This window comes from Schistocerca gregaria, chromosome 2, assembly GCF_023897955.1.
Source record: "Schistocerca gregaria isolate iqSchGreg1 chromosome 2, iqSchGreg1.2, whole genome shotgun sequence".
Classification (NCBI taxonomy): domain Eukaryota; kingdom Metazoa; phylum Arthropoda; class Insecta; order Orthoptera; family Acrididae; genus Schistocerca; species Schistocerca gregaria.
In genome coordinates this window covers 816,047,146-816,070,684 of record NC_064921.1, presented here as the reverse complement: position 1 = coordinate 816,070,684, position 23,539 = coordinate 816,047,146, and the positions used below count along the sequence as shown (strand labels likewise).

The window sequence follows — 23,539 nt, the reverse complement described above, 5'->3', positions numbered from 1 at the left end:
ATGCCAGGTGCAAATACCAGAAAGATTGCTGCAGCAATGGCGAATATTACATGAAGGATAGTTGTAGCCCTATCATGTACAATGTGGGCAATCTCTGTCCACATCTGACTTCTTTCCAGTTTGGGATGCCCTCTGCCAATGGATCTTTACATAATGTGATAATGATCCACAGCTTCTCATCCATGTGGTTTTTTGTAGAAGAAGCATGCTTTCTTCCACATAGTATTATGAATATCCACAACACACATGTCTATGCTTATGAGAACCCACATGCTACCACTGAAATGGCACACAAGTGGATATTTTCCATTAACGTCTGAGCCGGTGTTATTGGTGATCACTTTGTAGAGCAATATTTCCTATCTTACAGTTTTCATGTATCTTCATTTCCTACAACACAAGCTAATCGATTATTTGGATGAAGTTCCTTATGATGAACACAGTATGAATCTTTGACGAGTGATTCAATTATGGCTCACCAATACCATAACAAACCAGGTCCACAGACTTGAAACTTCTGCTCTTTTTGTGTGGATTTTTGGTAGATTAAAGCCCTGTTGATAACTCTGGGAACCCATTGTGGATGGTTGTCAATGCTCTCAAAACATGCTTGGGATTTTTTAGCCTGTATGGGCATTGACGAGCACATGTGCTGAAGTCTGTCTTCACAAGAATAGTGGTCATATGGAACAGTTGTTGTAATGTGTTTGTCCTAAAGTGCACATCAGCAGTTTGGATTCTTGGTGATCATTATAAAGTGTTCACAATCAGTCTTAATCCATCGCATTGGGGAAACCATTGGTTTATGGATTTATGTTTATCAGGACTATTTCTTGCTTTCATTGTTCTGTGTTTGTCCTTTCCATTTGTACCTATAATAGTCAAACACCCTGTATAAGAATAGATGGAGGAAAGAATCGCAAAAACTGACATTATTCAAATGCTTCTTTTTATTACATTATATCAGTGACATTTCATTACATTGTTTTCCCAACTAGTAATATTTAATCTCTCTTGTCAAAAATTCTTTAATCATTTCCACATGAAACACTAAAGAGAAAAAAGTTCACCAACTAAAATTAATCAATTTCAAATATTCAGTAGACATGTTTTTATTAATCCTTTGGTGTCATTCCTAAGCAAATACACATGACTCACTTAATATGATCAGACATCAAAGTTCTTAATTTCTTCTTTGCAAGATTTCAAGTTCTGAGTCTAGTTCTTTTTCTTCTTCCATAAGTTCCCCAAGCTGTTTTTCAAGTCTTTCAGTCTCTGTTTGAATCGCTTGTGTATCCTTGGTTAAGAATGAGCTAAATAAAATTGGAAACAGACTGTTTTACACATAAAACATGAGTTGATATTTATTCAATATGCAAACACCTGACACTTATATTCACTTTCATTACAACACTTCATAAAAATAATGTTCAACCATAAAAACTAAAATGAACTACAATGGAATATCAATATGCTAGAGCATTTATTTTGCACCAGTTTTTTGAATTTTGCCCTGTGTTGCTGTGTTCATAACAGAGCATCTCAACACACTTCACCTAAACAATTTACTTGCCAGGGACAGACACTACGTGAACACAGTCGAAGAATTCTCACAGCTTCTTCACTGTGTCACTGGAGGTCAGGCTATGAATGAGATGAATAGGGTCCAGATTTTAATTACCTAAAAAACACTGAAATATGCAAGCATTTATGACCTAAAAATTACATAAATATGACCTTAAAAAATAAAATACCACTTAATAGAAGTTTATTTAGAGCATTCTTGTTTGTTTATCTTTTTATTCACCATACAGCAATACAAAATTCACTTATCAAAATATTGTCAGTATAGTTCTTTCTTTCTGTAGGGTTTGTGGCTAATTTGCACCTATTTCTTTTTTTTCTTTTTTCTTTGGCTGAATGTTTTATTTTCTAAACACAAATTACAGTGAAAAGATCATCTATCGAAACAGTAAAACAACGTTTTTATTTCTACATAGTACTTAAAGCGTTTCACATTATTTAATACCATATGTCAATTTGCAGTATCTGCAAAGTTGCACAGGATCGTAAGGTGCATTTTCAGGTTTGCCATTGTCAAAGATCTACGGTTGTTGCTGAGGATAGTTTTTATCTGGGAAATCTCCTCTCCACTTCACAAAACATCACTGGAGCGTATTTGAAGGCAACCAGGTCACTGGAGTTCAGCTTTGTTTCAGTATCTTCAAATGTTGTGGCATTCCCTGTAAGTCTTTCACTAATTTTGAACAGTGTAGAATATCCAGGATTCCAATGGAGAGCCCTTTGCAATTTGATTTTCACTTTGTCAGCCATATGACCATGAACTCGACCCAACTCACTCTGCACATGTTGCACAACACTCAGGGCCTCACATAGCTGAGTACCAACAGCTTCCAGTCATTTGATTTGGTATCACTGAAAAATTGGCATTGACATATGCCTAGTTTCGAGGCAATGTATCTCTAAAAACTTATTTTACAATTTTGATAGTACTTGATTCATTGCTACCAAGCTCACAGAAGATTGTCTTTATTTGGGTGTAGTTGGTGCAGTAATACTCAGCAGCATTAAGCCAAGAACCCAATCGTGTAAGAACAGGTTTAGGTGGGAGGGGCGTTGAAGGTGCTTGTTCCTTGAATTTCTGCACTCGTAGTGGAGCCTTCACATAGATTTTCTAACCACAGGAAACTAATTTGTCCATGTCAGGGTAATTTGTCGCACCTCTTTGGCAACTCTGTGCAACGCATGTGCAAGGCAAGTGGCGTACTGGGGTAAAGAATCTGAAGCCCTTTGGCTGCTTTAGCCATATATTAAGCACCATCTGTTACAAGCAGCAAAATGTTGTCTCTTTTCACACCATCTGGCCACAGTAGCTTCAGAGAGCTGTCAAACAAAATAGCAATCGTCGAATTGTTTACTCTGTCGAGAGCTTCGCACATTAGTAGGAACACCTCTCCAGGGCCATAAACTTTTAGAACACCAACAACAACATTTGCAATATATCACCCACTAACATCCGTAGTTTCATTTATTGACAGCTAGATCTTTTGCTCAACAATAGTAATTTGTATTTTGTTGAGCACATCATTGTAGCATACGGATAAATAGTTATTTCTCAGTGTAGATTCATCTGGAACTGGATGTGTTGTGTACTTCTCCAAGAACTGTCTGAAGCACGGATTCTTCAGCTTTTGCTGTCTGTTCAAATAACAGCATTTGCCTGCTGTTTTTTTTTTCAGCACTTTGTTTCATACAGCTGCTGTGGTTATCGGTAGTATAGAGTTTTTGCACATTAAAGCGCTTTTCTGCACTAACTTTAACTTCACACAGTTTACAAAATAATATTTTCCGATCAGTACTATAGAACTTCTCTCCAAATTCTCGAACATATCCTCGCAACTTCACACTGTCGGAGCACTTTGCTTTAGGCATGTTGAACAAGGCAAAGGCTGTATTCAAACTGGTTACTGGGAACACCTGTGCAACTGCAATGATTATTATGGCAGAAGCCGCCTTTGTTGGCTCTGAGAGCATACTTTCGACTCTGCGCAATAATGTTTTATGTTCGCGAAACAACTGTTGTGGTACACCAATTTTCTGCTACGGTCCTGAGAAATAAAGCTGTGTACTAATTTATCTGTTTACCTTTCATAATAGCATGTTAAATATTGTCTTGTGAGCAACATATTCGTTTTCTTATTTTGTGTCCCATTGTTGTAACCGCAGAAAAGCCAAGTCTAAATGCAGTTGTTCTCAGACGATACACCAGAAATCATACGGGGAGATAGAGTTAACAGGGGACGCCAGGCGTGTCAGAGGGGTCACAAAAGATAACGACGCAGCCAAATAGCCGAGGCGGCGGTCCAAGCGGCCAGGCAGCTGCGCGTGATAAGCAAGGAAGCAGACTCAGCTATTAAGATAAACAGGGCGCTCTGGGCAGGTCCCTTAATAAACAATAACTTGCAGTATCAACACTCTTGGCTAGAGGGAGAAGTCTGGGAGCGGAGAGAGAAAGAAAGAGGGCCCTAGGTGGGGACCGCACTACGTCATGAGGAGCCAATGAAGGGCTCAGGACGCAGTGCGTGACCATATAGGGAGAGGCCCCTCTACCCCTCCACCCAGCTTCTGAAGAAAAGTACTGAAGTTAATACTAAAACAATCCCTAATAAGGAAAAGTTGCACTCGACGCTACGTCATGCCAAGCGCTGGCGGGGTCGAAGGGGAAGAGCTAACAAAACTCGGAGGCACGCCGCTCCGGGGATCTATCTCTCTCTCTCGGGTTTAGGCAGCGACGGTAGTCAGCGTGAGCAGCAGCCGACTTGGGCTGAGGGCGGGCTGCAGGCAGACAGTTGGAGATAGTCGCCGATGAGCGTTTAGGCAGCGACTGCGGGACTCTGACGTAGGGTGCTAGTGTGGGCAGCAAAGTGCTGGAAAGTTCTATCAGGCAGCCAGAACGGTGGAAGTCAGTCACCGTCTCTGTAATGGGCTTGGCTATTCTGTAGGTACAATCACTACGCAGTTAGGGTGATCTGTATTCTTTATGTATAAATTAGAACTTTTATAACGTCCATACGAGTTTACTTCTACCAACATCCTAGCCTTGTACCTTCACACCAGGGAATTTAACATCTTAGCCAGATCAAAAGTCTCCCTCTCAATTAGGTCAACCGGCTAATTCCCGTTTACGAACCGTGTCGCTCAATCCCTCGCAAAACCCACGCTTGGGACGCGACATAAATAAAAGTTTTGGTGCCAGGTGTGGGGTACCACAAAGGCATATAGGCAAAAAGGAGATAGGAGCCAGTAGATTTTGCTACAGCGACTGTGGCAATTAGCAGGAAGTTGTGGCGACTCGCAACTTTCAGCATTAGTAGCCCCACTACGACAGAGTCCAGAGAAGTAGTCCTCGCGGGTGCAGGGCAACGCAGGATAGCGGCGGCACGACGCGGAGCGACGAGGCACAGAGGTGCCTAAGCAGCCAGCGTTCGAGACCGGGGGTCCGGGCCGAGCAGCCGTAGCAGCGGCAGCCGAGGCGAGCGACGGGGACGGCACAGCCCAGCAGAGCGGCGGCCGACGCATCGCGGCAGCGCGGAACAGCGCGGGCATAGAGAGCACAGAGACAGCGCGGAGCAGCGCGGCACAACGCGGGACAACGCGGATCAGCGGAACAGACGGCGCACCACAAGAGAAGCGGTACATATAAAATTATATTAAGAATTTTGTATCTTGTATTGTAAAGTGCTAACATAGTTAAGTTGGTAAGATGGCCCAAACTAACGAAGTTCCGTCATCCTCCAGTAGCGGTAAGATATCAGTGAAAGAAGCCTTGTGTATAGTTCCAAAAGTGTTCGAAGGAAATAAGAGAGATCTTAGGGAGTTTATTGAAAATGTAGACGCTGCATTTGAACTTGTGAAACCGGAGGAACACGAAACGTTACTGAAGTTTGTTAAAGCCAAAATAACCGGAGAGGCCAGATCGAGGCTGCAAGTAAGGGAACGCACGGGGACATGGCAGGAAGTAAAACATGTTCTAGAGGAAAATTATGCGAGTAAGCGTACCATTGACTACTACGCGTGCAAGATATTTCAATCGAGACAGGGACAAGGAGAGCCAATTGCGACATGGGCAAGCCGAATAGATGAAATGCAAAGGGATTTCAGGGAAGCAGTAAGCAGAGTTACGGCTAGGGAGAACTTAAAGGGCGCAATAGAACTGGTTGATTCACTAGGAAGAGCATGCTTTATACAAGGGTTAAGCAATGATAGAATACAGACGATAGTAAGAAGTAGAGGCGATGAAATCACGCTAGCAGCGGCCGTGGAACTAGCATTGCAAGAAGAAAGTGCAATACTGTCAATGAAAGAGCGGGGACTAGCCCCAAGAGTAACTTTCAACCGGGGAAAGGAAACGGTGAAGAATACCAGAGATATTAGAGATTTGAAATGTTTCAATTGTGGATTGAGAGGGCACATGGCAAGCAAGTGTAGAAAGAATAGGCCAGAGGGAAGAGTACGGATAATGACGGGCAAAGAGTTTACGAATTTTTGTTACGGGTGCGACAAGCCAGGACATACAGACGCGGAATGCCGGGTAAGATTAAGAAAAATTCAGCCGATAGATACAAGAGACTTTAGAGGAAATCATAGGGAAGCTGATGGAGGGTTACAAGAGTGGAGGTGCCCACAATGTAATCTACCAGGGAACTGTGGAGTTCCGTGTACGAGGGTAAAAGACGTTGCTTGTTTCAAGTGTAAGCGGCCGGGACATTACGCGAAAGATTGTCACGCAGGGCCCTGGCACGCATGGAGAAAAGGCAGGGTGCCAGTATCGAGCAAAACCGGTAAAGTGGTGCAGGGAAACTAAGAGGCGGCAAGGCCGCACAGTCGGGCCTTGTTGCGATAGGTAAACCCTCAGTTAGGGTAATCGACTGTGCAACAGAAAATGACGTTTTGGTTTTATACTGCATAGAATTAAAAAGATATTTGAAGTTGCTAATAGACACTGGAGCACAGTTGTGTCTGCTCAAGAGAACGAGTATTCCGATAAATAGTACACTTGCAATTAATGAAGCGGAAAGGCTTCGGCTAAAAGGTGTAACCAGTGAGGCCGTCAGCACAATAGGTACGGTACAGGTACACTTAAGTGTGGACGGTTCTGAGCAAGTAGGGCAAAAATTTCACGTGTACGGGAGAGGATTAGATATTCCGTACGACGGACTGATAGGCAGAAATTTCTTGACAGAGCATAGAGTTAAGTTAGACTATGCAGGTAAAATAGTGAGACTAAAAGGGCGAGATATACCCTTAGTAGTAGAGGAAGAGCCAAAGGGACATGAGAACGAACAAGATTCAGAAGTAGGCGGGGAAATAGGGCCCCGAGGGGAAAAAATAATGTTATTAAAGGTTGAAGGAAATGTAAAAAGGGGAATCGAAAAGGAAATGATTATTCCTAGGCATAGTAAGTGCATTAAACTTGTCAGAAGACAGAGTGCAGTTAGGAAACGTCAGGTTAATGACGGAAGAATTAGAAAAAGTAGGGAAAATACGCGAAGTAAAATGTTGTACTAATGTCATAGGAAAGACAGAAAGTCGTACTAGTGTGTTGCGAAGGCAATTAAGAATGGATCATTTAAACGCTGAAGAGAAAAGCGCTCTAGCAGAGGTTTGCGCGGAATACGGAGATGTATTTCATCTACCAGGGGACAACCTGTCCTATACTTCCGCAGTGAAGCACAGAATACCGATTGCACCGGAACACGCGGGAAAGGTAGTAAACGCTAGACCGTACAGGATCCCGGAAGCGCAAAAGGAAGTGCTAAGGGAGCAAATAGAGCAGATGCTAAGAGATGACATAATTGTCGAGAGTAAGAGCGCTTGGAACGCACCGTTACTGTTAGTTCCAAAGAAGCTAGACGCTAGTGGCAAACAGAAATGGAGAATCGTAGTGGACTACAGATGATTAAATGATATCACTGTAGGCGATGCATTTCCACTACCGAATATCTGCGAGATACTGGATCAGTTAGGGCAAGCTAAGTACTTCTCATCGCTTGACCTCGCAAGCGGGTACCATCAAATATTGACGGACGAGAAGGACAGAGAGAAAACGGCATTTAGCTCAAACTATCAGCATTACGAATACAAACGAATGCCGATGGGACTGAAGGGAGCCCCAGGATGTTTTCAGAGACTGATGAATACAGTCTTGGCAGGTTTACAAGGAGTGAAATGCTTTGTATATCTAGACGACATAGTATGCTATGGGAAAAACCTGCAGGAGCATAACGAAAAGCTCCGGGAAATATTTGACAGGTTGCGAGAGCACAATTTGAAGCTGCAACCAGACAAGTGTGAATTCCTGAGGAAGGAAGTAATCTTCCTAGGTCATTGCATCACTGACAAAGGAATATCACCGGATATGGCGAAGGTGGAGAAGGTGAAGTTCTTCCCACAGCCAAAGACAACTAAGGAACTAAAAGGGTTTCTCGGATTGATAGGTTACTACCGCCGTTTCATTGCTAACTTCAGCAAGATTGCGAAACTTCTCCATGAGCTCTTAAAAAAGGGAGTGAAGTACCGATGGAGCGAACGTCAGAACAATGCGTTCGAAGAACTAAAAGAGAAATTAATAAACCCTCCGTTACTTCAGTACCCTGACTTTACGAAACCGTTCATCATTACAACGGATGCGAGTAACGCAGCCTTGGGTGCAGTGTTATCGCAACGTAAGAAGATTGGCGAAGACTTGCCCATCGCATATGCATCCAGAGCATTGAACAAAGCCGAACTAAATTATAGCACAACGGAAAAAGAGTTGTTGGCTATAGTTTACGCAGTAAAACAGTTCAGACCATATGTATATGGCAGAAAGTTCACTGTAGTGACAGACCATAAGCCACTAACGTGGATATTTAGTGTCAAAGATCCGAGTTCGAGACTCCTGAAGTGGAGACTGAAACTCGAGGAGTATGATTATGAAGTAATATACAAGCCAGGAAAGTTAAATAGTAATGCGGATGCGCTGAGTAGAATAAGGCATGAAGGGAAGGAAGAGATAGATGTGAAGCAGAAGGTGGAGACAGAGATCTCGGCAGCAAAAGCAAATGGGGAAGAAAGTTCCGTAAACGTGCGGCAAGCACAAGTGTCGAGTGAAATAGAACAGGAAACGGATAGTGGTGAGGAAATTAGTCCCGAAGAAAAAGAAAATATACTAAAGGAAATGCATGACAATCCCTTGGGAGGTCACCAAGGAATGCACAGGACACTCGAAAGAATTAAAGCATACAAGCAGTGGCGCGGAATGGAGCGTGACATTGAAAATCACATTAGGAAATGCCCATCGTGTCAAAAGAATAAAAACACGCAAATGAAAACTAGGATGCCCTTAGAAATTACAGACACAGCAGAAACAGTATTCGGAAAGTGTGCGATGGATATAGTGGGTCCACTAGATGTATCTAATACAGGAAAAAGGTACATGTTAACATTCCAAGACGATCTGAGTAAATTTACCTTAGCAATCCCAATTGACAAACAAGATGCCGAAACAGTAGCTGAGGCATTTGTGGAAAACGTAGTATTAAGGTATGGAATTCCATCAGTATTATTAACAGATCAAGGGTCTAACTTTCTGAGTGATGTATTTAAAAGTGTATGTAAATTGTTGAAGGTAAAGCGTATAAATACTACAGTGTACCACCCTGAATCAAATGGTGCACTAGAAAGTAGTCATAGAACTATTGTAGAGTATCTCAGACACTTTGTAACAGGAGATCAAAGTTCTTGGGACAAATGGGTACCGTATGCAATTTTTGTGTTCAACACTACACCACACAGCAGCACAGGATACACACCATTTGAATTACTATACGGAAGAAAGGTTAACATACCAGGAGTACTGCAGCAAGAAACACAGCAGGTAAGTTACAATTATGAAATGTATGTAAATAAACTAAGAGCGAGAATGCAGGAAGCCCACAGAGTGGCCAGAGACTCGATTATAAGAAGTAAGAAAATCAGTAAGGAACAGTATGACATGAAACAAAATCCAAAAAACTTCAAGGTAGGAGATAAAGTATTACTGCACGATGAGTCGGTGAGACGGGGTAGATCTCGGAAATTAGATTCACAATGGAGAGGTCCATTTGAAGTAGTAAAAGTGGAAGGTCCTAACGTAGTAATAAAAGTTAAAAGAAATAAGGAAACAAAAGTACATGCCAACAGGCTGAAACAATTCTTTTAAATTTCAGGTATGACACTCAAGTGGCAGGTCGTGAAATTCGTCATAGTGATAACAGCATACTACATCACTGCATCAGAGCATGCAACAAATGAGTACCAAGTGACGCCATTTCCGAGTTCATCAGGACTATATTACGATAATACAGGACAGGTAGAAATATACAGTACCACATGGAGAATAGTCACATACGTAAATCTAGATATAATAACAGAAAGGTTTCAGAATGCAGAGAGGTATGGTAGGGCAGCGGTACAAAGGTGCCGAGAAACACTAACACAATTAAATGTAGGATTAATAGAATGCAGGGTACTAGACCAACAAGTAACCCATCATGTGGAAAAAATCACAGGATTGCAACTTTTAGTACAGCAGCTAACGAAACACGAGACCAGAAGGAAGAGAGGAGTATTCCACTTCGTCGGGCAGGTAAGTAAAATACTGTTCGGGTCGTTGGACGAAGCAGATGCAGCATACTGTAAGGAAAGAATAGACGCTATGGAGAAAAACACAGAAGGGTTGTTGAGGCTAACAAAGGAACAGGTGGCAGTGGTAAGAGCCACATTGGCGGGAGTAAACAGGACGGTATATACACTAGAGTCAAATGAGCACGTTCTGAAGAGAGGTATGCAAAGACTAGAACGATTCATGAAGGAATACGTGAAGGAAACCGATATAGGGTTTAAACGTGTAGCGTCCTTCGCCACAGTAACAGAGCAAGTATTACAACTATCGGCAGTGTTTGGTCAGATCGAAGAGGAATACGAACAAATGATAAATGCCATTGTAAATGCTCAGAAGGGAATACTACAGCCTCATATAATTAATCCAGTCCAAATTGTAAAATACCTAAGTTTAATACGGGAAGAACTAAAAGATGTAAAGTTTCCTGTTCCTCTTACGGAGTCCTCAGGTTATCTATTGTTAAGAATAATTGATTTAGATGTTTTCATCTCGGGTAGCATACTAGGATATGTAATTAATATTCCATTAATAAATAATAACAATTTCAATTTGTATAGAGTACTCCCACTACCAAAAGAAATTCCAAACATGAAAGGTAAATATGTGTACATACAGCCAGAGAAAGAATTCTTACTAATAGATGAATCCAAAAGGCAGTACGCGAAACTTTCTGCGGAGAAACTAAAATGCAAGGAGCTAAGTAAAAATAGGAGACTGTGCAAACAAGCATTCGCCTTGCTGTCAACATTCGACCGCGAAGAGTGCGAAGCCAAATTGTTGCAACCGGTAAGAGAAATTCCGGAAGATTGTGTGCGAAAAATAGTCGCACTGAATCAGAGCCTTTGGACTCATCTAAACAGTAACGAATGGCTATATGTAGCACCGAAGGAAGAAGGCTTAACAGTATTGTGTGGAAGGGAACCACCAAAGGACCTAGTAATAAAAGGGGTAGGAAAAATTAGTTTTTACAGTAAATGTAAGGGGTATGGCACTAGAGTGTTCATACAAACAGATAGAGTGATCCAGAGTAATGTGACGAAGAAAGACATAGTTCCGCAGATCAATCTAGAATTCGATTGTTGCGTGGTAAACAAGGAAAAAAGGAATGTCTCAACGTTAGCATTAGATTTGCCATTGGACCAGGTAATAACACAGTTAGACGACTTGAAAGTCGCAGGAAAAAGAATGGATGATGTCCAGAAGATGGTAGAGAGACAAGAGGAGGAAATGAAGTACTCCAGGTACTTCACACATTACTCCATAACTACGTATGTAGCCATATCAATAGTTATTCTAATCATAATAACATGCTGTTGTAAAAACTGTAAATGTTGTAAAGACTGTTTTAAAAGTATATGGAAATATTTTGAAGACAGTGATTGTTGTGGAAAAGTATGTATAAGAAATACCATAGTGAACAAATACCCAGAGACTAGTTCAGCTAGAACACACAGTAATAAAGAAACTGAAGAGATAGTAATTTATGAAAGATGTGGAAAAGACCAAGGTGATACGGTCGCTTTCAGAAACAGACGTTAAATAACTGTATTTGAAATGTGTAATTGGAATGTAACTGTATTTGAAATATGTAATTGAAATGTAACTGTATTTGAAATGTGTAATTGAAGTGTAACTGTATTTGAAATGTAATTCTAATTGAAATGTGAATGTATGTATCAATGAAAGTGTCTTTTGATTTTAATGCAAATGCTTTTGACATAACTGAATGTTAGGCATGTATAATGTAATTGTATTATTGTGTGTTTAATGAATTTGACTTTACTAAATGAGAATGAAAAATATAACATATCAGATGCTAATGTAATAAACAAATCTGTAAAGCATGTAATGGAAAAAAAAATAAGAGTCACAATTGACGCTACTCTGAGGAGTAACGCCAATTTCCCTGGCGGGGGAGGTGTTGTAACCGCAGAAAAGCCAAGTCTAAATGCAATTGTTCTCAGACGATACACCAGAAATCATACGGGGAGATAGAGTTAACAGGGGACGCCAGGCGTGTCAGAGGGGTCACAAAAGATAACGACGCAGCCAAATAGCCGAGGCGGCGGTCCAAGCGGCCAGGCAGCTGCGCGTGATAAGCAAGGAAGCAGACTCAGCTATTAAGATAAACAGGGCACTCTGGGCAGGTCCCTTAATAAACAATAACTTGCAGTATCAACACTCTTGGCTAGAGGGAGAAGTCTGGAAGCGGAGAGAGAAAGAAAGAGGGCCCTAGGTGGGGACCGCACTACGTCATGAGGAGCCAATGAAGGGCTCAGGACGCAGTGCGTGACCATATAGGGAGAGGCCCCTCTACCCCTCCACCCAGCTTCTGAAGAAAAGTACTGAAGTTAATACTAAAACAATCCCTAATAAGGAAAAGTTGCACTCGACGCTACGTCATGCCAAGCGCTGGCGGGGTCGAAGGGGAAGAGCTAACAAAACTCGGAGGCACGCCGCTCCGGGGATCTATCTCTCTCTCTCGGGTTTAGGCAGCGACGGTAGTCAGCGTGAGTAGCAGCCGACTTGGGCTGAGGGCGGGCTGCAGGCAGACAGTTGGAGATAGTCGCCGATGAGCGTTTAGGCAGTGACTGCGGGACTCTGACGTAGGGTGCTAGTGTGGGCAGCAAAGTGCTGGAAAGTTCTATCAGGCAGCCAGAATGGTGGAAGTCAGTCACCGTCTCTGTAATGGGCTTGGCTATTCTGTAGGTACAATCACTACGCAGTTAGGGTGATCTGTATTCTTTATGTATAAATTAGAACTTTTATAACGTCCATACGAGTTTACTTCTACCAACATCCTAGCCTTGTACCTTCACACCAGGGAATTTAACGTCTTAGCCAGATCAAAAGTCTCCCTCTCAATTAGGTCAACCGGCTAATTCCCGTTTACGAACCGTGTCGCTCAATCCCTCGCAAAACCCACGCTTGGGACGCGACACCATAAGATACGAAAAAAGAAGTATATGCATTTTTGGCAAAAGTTGATGGAAATATGACCTATTACATTAAAAGTTAGCCACAATATGAACTATTACTAAAATTTGTTGAAATATGACTTTATATGCATAATCAAAATACATTTTTTGACACTAAAATGGCTAGATGTGTGTATAAATTGTTCCAAAATTCACCCTATAATTCAGAAAAAATATGACTTGTCATTCAAATCCAGGCCCTAGTGATGAAGGATACAGAAATCTTTACAAATAAAAGAATTTCTCTGCAGACTATCCTTAATTAACTGACAGAGCTGTTTACGTAAGCTATAGAAGTTACTTTCAAACTCTATTATTTTAAACATATTTGTATTTCATCAATAAAACTATCCCATTCTGTAAATATGTAAATTAGTCTGAGTCACAGACAGGCACAACAAAAAGACTGTCACAAATAAATGAAGCCATTAAGGCCTTTGTCAATAGTAGTCTGAGACTGTGGTCGTGTGTTTGATTTGCGTTGTGCGCGTGTTTGTGTCTATGTCTATTGTTGATAAAGCCATTAATGGCCGAAAGCTTCATTTATCTGTGACAGTCTTTTAGTTGCGCCTATCTGTGACTCAGCCTCCCCACTATATGGTGAGTAGCAATTTCCCTTTTCATAATATTGTTACAGGACGTGCTTGGATCAAGGAACAGTCGGAATTATAGTTGTAAATTGTTGTAGTTGCGCTGGAAAAGTCCCTGAGCTTCAAGCGCTAATAGAAAGCACAGAAGCTGATATCGTTATAGGTACAGAAAGCTGGCTAAAGCCTGAAATAAGTTCTGCAGAAATTTTTACGAAGTCTCAGACGGTGTTCAGGAAAGATAGATTAGGCAGAATTGGTGGTGGAGTGTTGGTGTCTGTCAGTAGTGGTTTATCTTGTAGTGAAGTCGAAGTAGATACTCTGTGCGAATTGGTGTGGGTGGAGGTTATACTTAACAGCCGAATTAAGTTAATAATTGGCTCCTTCTACCGACCCCCAGACTCCGATGATACAGTTGCGGAACAGTTCAGAGAAAGTTTGAGTCTCGTAACAAATAAATACCCCACTCATACGGTTATAGTTGGTGGGGACTTCAACCTACCCTCGGTATGTTGGCAAAAATACTTGTTCAAAACCGGTGGTAGGCACAAAACGTCTTCCGAGATTGTCCTAAATGCATTCTCCGAAAATTATTTAGAGCAGTTAGTCCACGAACCCACGCGAATTGTAAATGGTTGCGAAAACACACTTGACCTCTTGGCCACAAACAATCCAGAGCTGATAGAGAGCATCATGACTGATACAGGGATTAGTGATCACAAGGTCATTGTAGCTAGGCTCAATACCATTTCTTCCAAATCCATCAGAAACAAACGCAAAATAATTTTATTTAAAAAAGCGGACAAAGTACCACTAGAAGCCTTCCTAAAAGACAATTTCCATTCCTTCCGAACTGACTATGCGAATGTAGACGAGATGTGGCTCAAATTCAAAGATATAGTAGCAACAGCAATTGAGATATTCATACCTCATAAATTGGTAAGAGATGGAACGGATCCCCCGTGGTACACAAAAAAGGTCCGAACGCTGTTGCAGAGGCAACGGAAAAAGCATGCGAAGTTCAGAAGAACGCGAAATCCTGAAGATGGGCTAAAATTTACAGACGCGCGAAATTTGGCACGTACTTCGATGCGAGATGCCTTTAATAGGTTCCACAACGAAACATTGTCTCGAAATTTGGTAGAAAATCCGAAGAAATTCTGGTCGTATGTAAAGTACACAAGCGGCAAGACGCAGTCAATACCTTCGCTGCGCAGTGCCGATGGTACTGTTATCGACGACTGCGCCGCTAAAGCGGAGTTATTGAACGCAGTTTTCCGAAATTCCTTCACCAGGGAAGACGAATGGAATATTCCAGAATTTGAAACACGAACATCTGCTAGCATGAGTTTCTTAGAAGTAGATACCTTAGGGGTTGCGAAGCAACTCAAATCGCTTGATACGGGCAAGTCTTCAGGTCCAGATTGTATACCGATTAGGTTCCTTTCAGATTACGCTGATACTATAGCTCCCTACTTAGCACTCATATACAACCGCTCGCTCACCGATAGATCTGTACCTACAGATTGGAAAATTGCGCAGGTCGCACCAGTGTTCAAGAAGGGTAGTAGGAGTAATCCATTTAACTACAGACCTATATCATTGACGTCGGTTTGCAGTAGGGTTTTGGAGCATATACTGTATTCAAACATTATGAATCACCTCGAAGGGAACGATCTATTGACACGTAATCAGCATGGCTTCAGAAAACATCGCTCTTGTGCAACGCAGCTAGCTCTTTATTCGCACGAAGTAATGGCCGCTATCGACAGGGGATCTCAAGTTGATTCCGTATTTCTAGATTTCCGGAAAGCTTTTGACACCGTTCCTCACAAGCGACTTCTAATCAAGCTGCGGAGCTATGGGGTATCGTCTCAGTTGTGCGACTGGATTCGTGATTTCCTGTCAGGAAGGTCGCAGTTCGTAGTAATAGACGGCAAATCATCGAGTAAAACTGAAGTGATATCAGGTGTTCCCCAGGGAAGCGTCCTGGGACCTCTACTGTTCCTGATCTATATAAATGACCTGGGTGACAATCTGAGCAGTTCTCTTAGGTTGTTCGCAGATGATGCTGTAATTTACCGTCTAGTAAGGTCATCCGAAGACCAGTATCAGCTGCAAAGCGATTTAGAAAAGATTGCTGTATGGTGTGTCAGGTGGCAGTTGACGCTAAATAACGAAAAGTGTGAGATGATCCACATGAGTTCCAAAAGAAATCCGTTGGAATTCGATTACTCGATAAATAGTACAATTCTCAAGGCTGTCAATTCAACTAAGTATCTGGGTGTTAAAATTACAAACAACTTCAGTTGGAAGGACCACATAGATAATATTGTCGGGAAGGCGAGCCAAAGGTTGCGTTTCATTGGCAGGACACTTAGAAGATGCAACAAGTCCACTAAAGAGACAGCTTACACTACACTCGTTCGTCCTCTGTTAGAATATTGCTGCGCGGTGTGGGATCCTTACCAGGTGGGATTGACGGAGGACATCGAGAGGGTGCAAAGAAGGGCAGCTCGTTTTGTATTATCGCGTTATAGGGGAGAGAGTGTGGCAGATATGATACACGAGTTGGGATGGAAGTCATTACAGCATAGACGTTTTTCGTCGCGGCGAGACCTTTTTACGAAATTTCAGTCACCAACTTTCTCTTCCGAATGCGAAAATATTTTGTTGAGCCCAACCTACATAGGTAGGAATGATCATCAAAATAAAATAAGAGAAATCAGAGCTCGAACAGAAAGGTTTAGGTGTTCGTTTTTCCCGCTCGCTGTTCGGGAGTGGAATAGTAGAGAGATAGTATGATTGTGGTTCGATGAACCCTCTGCCAAGCACTTAAATGTGAATTGCAGAGTAGTCATGTAGATGTAGATCCTAGATTTTCCACTGTTTGATAAAATTAAAAGTCTGTCACTGTAGTTCCTGTCTGTATATGTGGGCTTATCTCAGAAATACTGTAGGGATTTTGATACATTTTTCACTAACGGACAGACCCATTCATGAGGAAAGTTTGTGTACAGTTTATAAATAGTACATACAAATTAGTTGAACTATGATGAATTAAAGTTCCCTGTCGCTATGGGAAAAAAAATGCCATTGGCAACTAGCTGAGAATCGTAGAACTTGTTGGAACCATCCACTGCTTCATTTGGTTCTTGACTTCCATGCATAATCTGAATACCATTTATTTTAGACTATTTTCTCTTAAACTGCTTCAGCTGTGTTTTTCAAATACATAATTTTAGGCCATTTAGATGGAACCATACATATAGGTTTTCAAGAATGTTTACGATATTTCAGGGATTACTTCTGCATTTTATTTTCTATCAATACTGATGTGTCATTGGTAAATAAAACTGAATGACAATTCATATTTGAGAGTAAGTCGTTTATATAAAAAAAGGAAAAAGGATTGGGCCTAGGACTGAACCTTGTGGTAGCCCCTGTGAAATAGCACTCCACTTTGAGGAGTACTTTCTTTTGCTTGATGTTAGGACATGACTTTAATCACTGTAAGAACAACCTATAATTTCAGTTTTCTTCATTTTATATTATAATTAGGGGTAAAAGTGCCCTCATAGTATCAGCAGCTTTCCTTTTGTCTGCTGCAGCTGGTAACTGTGGGGTGAATGGCAGAAGTGAACATTATGGATTACAGAAGATGCCATAACCAATGAGATAGTAGTGTTTGATAAACTCAGTATCAATGTCGAGTGTATGAATTTACATGGCACATAATGGAATACATTATGCAGAATGCTTTCATATAATACAGAGTATTACGTAAAATGCACTCTTAGGTCCATACCTAACCATCACCGTGGAAATCAGGGCATTCTGTAAACATACCACAAAGCTTTTGAAATGATCACTGTGCTATGCTACAGACCATCCATCACCACAGACAGTTTTCCCCCAGTTGCATTTGTTGGCTTTGTTCACTCAGCTCCCAACCAAACTGCAAAATTTCAACCAAACATAGAACTTGGGCTATGCTTCAGAGCAGTGCATCACCCCCATCAGTTTTCTCACACACAGCCAAACACATATTTCAAACTAACCTAGACCTCACACTATCTACCTCTACATCTACATCATACTCCACAAGCCACCTAACAATGTGTGGCAGGGGGTACTTTCAGTACTTCTATCTGATCCCTCCAACCCTCTCCCACTCATGAATAGTGCTTGGCAAGAATGATTGTCGGTAAACCTCTGTATTGGCTCTAATTTCTCCAATTTCCTCCTCATTGTCAATATGCAAGATGTATGTGGGGGGAGGCAGGGAGGGGGGGGGGGGGTGTAATATGTTAATATGTTGTCCGACAGCTCCTAAAGTATCCCAAAATTTCAATAGTAAATCTCTCCTTGTTGCACAACGCCTGTCTTGTAACGTCTGCCAGTGGAGTTTAGCATCTCTATAACACTCTCTCGCCAGCTAAACAATCCCATGACAAAATGCACCGCTCTTCGTTGGATCTTCTCTATCTCTTCTGTCAGCCCCACCTGATAGGGGTCCCAGACAGATGAACAATATTCAAGAATCAGGCGAAGAAGCACCTTATAAGCCACTTCTGTCGTGGATGAATTACGTTCCCTTAAGATTCTTCTGATGAATCTAATCTGAGTGTGGTGTCTGATTTTCTCACTATCTGTTTTATGTGGTCATTCCGCTTACAGTCGCTCTGGACAGTTATGCCTGGATATCTTACAGCAGACGCTGTCTCCTGCTGTTTGTCATCAATAGTGTAGCTGTACAGTAGTGGATTTCTTTTCTGTGTGTGCACAAAATAAGGTTTCCCCCCCCTCCCCCCATTCAGGGTCAGCTGACAAGAGCCTGCACCATTCATCAATTCTCTGCATGTCGCTCTGCAAATTCTTTCTATCTTCTGGCATTGCTACTTTGGTATAGACAACTACATCATCTGTGAATAGCCTTAAAGAGCATCCGACACTTTCTACTAGATCGTTTATATATACTGTAAACAACGATGGTTCCATCACACTTCCCTACAGTACTCCAGATACTACCTTTACATCCGTCAATTTCTTCTGTTAAGAGTGATGTGTTGACTTCTATCTGCAAGAAAGTTTTGAATCCAGTTGGAAGTCTGCTCCCATACTCCGTAAGCTTGTATGTTGATCATTAAATGGCAATGCGGGACGGTGTCAAATGCTTTACTGAAATCAAGGAACACGGCATCAACCTCAGCACCGTTGTCCACTGCGCTGTGGATCTCATGGAGAAACAGAGTGAGCTGAGTTTCACAGGATCTCTGTTTGCAGAATCCATGTTGATTTTTATAGAGAACATGTTCATTTTCCAAAAATGTCATAATTCTTGAGCATAAAACAGGTTCCATAATTTTACACAAGATTGACATCAACGATATAGGTCTATAATTGTATGGATCTGTCTTACGGCCTTTCTTAAAAATGGGAATGACCCGCACTTTTTTTCCAGTCGTTGGGTACCTTTTGTTGCTCAAGTGATCTACGACAAATTACTACTAGAAGGGGAGCAAGTTCTTTCACATAATCTCTATAGAATCTTATAGGTATCTCATCTGGCCCTGAAGCCTTTCCACTACTAAGCAATTGTAGCTGCTTTTCAATTCCGCAATTGGTCATCTCAATATCTGCCATGAAGGAGGGACAGTGTTACGATCTTCCTTGGTGAAATAACTTCGGAAGACCGAATTCCGTATTTTGGCCTTCTCTCTGTTATCTTCCTTTTGGGTGCCGGTGTGATCGCTGACAGAATGAAAGATGATTTTGATCCACTTACTTTCAAAAGGGTTATTTGGTAACCGTGATAGCGTTACAGAGATGTTTAGCGTAACAGAGATGTTTAGCAAACTCAAGTGGCATACTCTGCAAGAGAAGCGCTCTGCATCGCGGTGTAGCTTGCTCACCAGGTTTCTGGATGAGGTATCGAATAAATTGCTTCCCCCTACTTATACCTCCCGAGGAGATCACGAATGTAAAATTAGAGTTTCGAGCGCACACGGAGGCTTTCAGGCAGTCGTTCTTCCCGCGAACCATACGCGACTGGAACAGAAAAGGGAGGTAATGACAGTGGCACATAAAGTGCCCACCGCCACACACCATTGGGTGGCTTGCAGAGTATAAATGTAGATGTAGATCTAGGTTTTTACTTCTCTTGAATCTGAGATGAAGTGCTCTTTGTTTACATATCGCTTTTCTAACATGGCTATTAAACCATGGGGGATCCATCCCATCCCTTAAAACCTTACTTGGAACGTACTTGTCTACGGCATACTGAACAATGCGTTTGAATTTTTTTCCATTTGTACTCCACATCTTCGCCCAGCATTTTTATGCTGAGTGCTTAAGATATTCTCAAATTTGTATCCTGTCTCCCTTGCTAAGCAAATTTATCTTTCCACCTTTCTTAACATTCCTTGTAGAACCCATCATCATAGATGCTGTCACAGCCTTATGATCACTGATAAGTTAACTGATTTGATAAGTTCAGGTCTGTTTGTTGCCAGGAGGTCTAAGACGATACCCTCAAGAGTTAGTTCTCTAACTATCTGCTCAAGGTATTTTCGGACAAGACATCCAGAATAATGAAACACCAATCCCTGTCTCTGGCACTAGTTTTGATGGCATAACACGCCCAATCTATACCTAGCAAGTTGAAGTCACCCGCTATTACAACGGGATGATCAGGAAAATTACTAATGATATTCTGCAAGTTCTGTCTGAAGTGCTCTACAACTACAGATCCTAATTCAGATGGTCTATAAAAGCATCCGATCACCATTCTTGACTGTTCTCTGATACTCAATTTTACCCAGATTAATTCACATTCGGAATCCGTGATACCCACGCTAGATTTTATCGAATTTTTTACTGCAATAAACATGCCGCCACCATTGGCGGCTAATCTATCATTACAATAAACATTCCATTCTGAACTCAGGATTTTTTTGTCACTGACATCTGGTTTCAACCAGCTTTATGTTCCCAATACTATCTGTGCATTATAACCTTCCGTAACCGATACTAATTCTGGGACCTTTCCTTGGATGCTCCTGTAGTTCACTAAAATCATATTATCTTTTCCATCTCTGATCTGCGAGGACCAAGCAATGCTACAGATCAGTCCTGTAATCATCACAGCCAGTCTCCCTTCAGTCACACTGGTTCAATTCACCAACTCAAATGCAAATTATGACACTGGAATATGAAACAATATCTCCAAGAGATCCTATCACATTCTGAGAAACAAATAATACATGAAATAAATACGAAAACCAGTAACTAACCTTATAATCCATAACAGCCACAATCAATAATCAACAATCTCGTGTTTTCCATGTTAAAAACGAACTACTGACAGAAGTACGCTTTGGCCTAGTAAGGAGTGTTTCACAAAGTTGTTTAATTGAATAAGTCACAAAAGATTGTGTTTCTTTTTTAAGTGGAGCTAACTTTATTCACAAATTGATCGTATAAATTGGACTTTTCCATTTTTGGAAGCCAAATTCATTTTTGAAACTATTTCTAATTTTTGACAGAAATTCTGAATTTGAACTGCAATGATCATTTCAAATATTTCCGAAAATACAGAAAGACAGGAAATTGGATGATAATTTCCCCCACCTTATTTTGACCCTTTTCCAAATACTCGTTTCACTCTGCAAAGTGGCCTTCTTCCAAAGATTGATTGGAGAAGGGGTGTGGTATTAAATTTGAAGCTTCTTTAAGAACTTTAGCCTACACCACAAAATCTGTATTTCTTTAGGTTTAATATAGTTTTTCTATATTTTTCGCTGTTACTTTGTCAAATTTAATTAGATTCCCAGTCTTGCTCCGACTTGAGCCAAATAAATGTACATTATCTCAATAGGATATAATCAGATTTTGATGCAGATTTAAAGAATCACAGTAGTTTCCTGCTATTCCAAAAGCTGCTATTCCAAAAATCTGCTATTCCGAACAGAGTTCAGAAAAAATACCCTTTTGTTAACTTAAAAACAGGGGAAATTAAAAAGATGTTTGTGGGAAAATGTACATTTGTTATTATGCAAAGAAGTTAAATAGAGACATACATAGGGTCTAAGCTTGGTGAAAATGCCTGAAACCATGTTATAGTGAACATTGGTTACTTACCATACAGTACATGTCCACTCCATTTATACAATTCTGTAAAATTATTTTTAATCGCTGCTAACCACAAAAAAAGAACCAATTTACGCGTACTTAAGAAGTAAAGTCAGTCACTTTTTTTCTGACAAAGAGAACTGACTTGAGTGTGCAATGTTCTGCCATCGTCGCAAGAACATGACAACATTTGGTGTTGATGAAGCACACTGTTTGACATGGCGTGATGTGAGGCCAAGAGCATTTCATATGCCTGTATGTGATATGAGTTCAGTTTGAGCATTCACCTCCTCCTTGCTTTCCTCCGAATTGATCTGAGCTAATGAGCCCTGCACCATTGCTATGATGTCTTCTTCTCTATACTCCTGTTGCCCATTGTCATCAACAGCAGTCCACTCCTCAACACAGCTTTCTTCTGTGTCTTCGCAGCCAGGGATTTTCTTGACTACTGAAGGAAGGTCACAGTCTTTCCCTGGTATAAAAGTTGTTTCAACAAATGTTAATGCAAGCCAGACAGTTTTCCATGATTTTTGTAAAGGGTCTGTAGTGGTGTCATTCCATGCTTCAGCCAACCAGTAAATCACGTCTTTCATAGTAATTTTCTTAAGTTTTTGCAGGATTGTGATATCATTTTCATCCTCTTCAGGTAAGGTGCGAAGCAGCATTTTTCTGTAATTTTGTTTAATGGCCTGCAACACACCCTGGTCCATAAGGTGAAGAATTAAAGTTACATTCTGTGACAGAAAAACTGCTCTGATGTCTCCACAAACAAGTTTCATTTCTTCTGGATGGGATGGAGCATTGTCTATAAACAGCAAAGCATGATTAGCTAACCCATTTTCTCTACTGAACACAGTCACTTTAGAAACAAATTGGTGCTCGAACCATTCCTTTGGAACAAGTCACATTCCATCCAAGCATTTTTTTTTTTTTATTCATATAATACATAGGAGGCGAGTTGATGTTAATGTTTTTGAACGCTCACGGTTTCGCTATTTGCCTATTACTATCAACGGAAGTTTATTTGTTGCCAAGGCATTGCTGCAAGTTAAGACAGTTCGATATTATTTGTCCATTTTAAATCAGGGGGTAGATTTCTCTTGTTGCAAAGCAAGGCTTTTGGTAGGCAAAGACTTCAAATTCAGTCCAGTTTCACCCGTGTTGCCACCTGTTTACTTGCCATGTTTAATGTTTAACAGTTGACATCAAAAACTACAAACATAAATAAGAAAGGCACAGTGACCTAGTAAAGTAACTCAACACTCACGGAACAAATCTCAACAATAAATTTTCCATAATGTGTTGGGAATGTGGGAAGGAGAGGGATAGGTAGGGCATCTGCACTATGAGTCGTCGAAAGTCACTAGCAGGTGTCCCCACACTTAATTTACACCGTAACAAGTCAATACGTTGACACTTCTCATGAAATCCACCTATTCTGAATTCTCACTAAACCGAACAGTGTTCAGTCCCAATTAGTTTGGAATAGAGGAACTCTACTGTAATTCAATTTTTCCGGTGTCTGGACAATTTACAATTATTTTGTTTCATTTCTTTATTTTAGAGATTTCTTGGTTGCTATGTTTGGTTCCAAGCAAGGATTTGGCACTGTCCAC

The 23,539-nt window shown here is 41.1% G+C and overlaps 1 protein-coding gene across 4 annotated transcripts in view; it reads right to left on the bottom strand.

The window, feature by feature from the left end:
• Window positions 1-1,096: 1,096 nt before the first annotated feature.
• Window positions 1,097-23,539, bottom strand: part of LOC126335145 (uncharacterized) — a 174,647-nt gene continuing 152,204 nt past the window's right edge. For 3 of the 4 annotated variants that reach the window (XM_049998106.1, XM_049998107.1, XM_049998105.1), the window contains exon 7: window positions 1,097-1,313. In XM_049998106.1, coding sequence (XP_049854063.1) covers window positions 1,184-1,313 — 130 coding nt within the window. In that variant the 3' untranslated portion in view covers window positions 1,097-1,183. The remainder of the gene's footprint in view (window positions 1,314-23,539) is intronic. The other variant, XM_049998108.1, reaches the window with a different exon arrangement.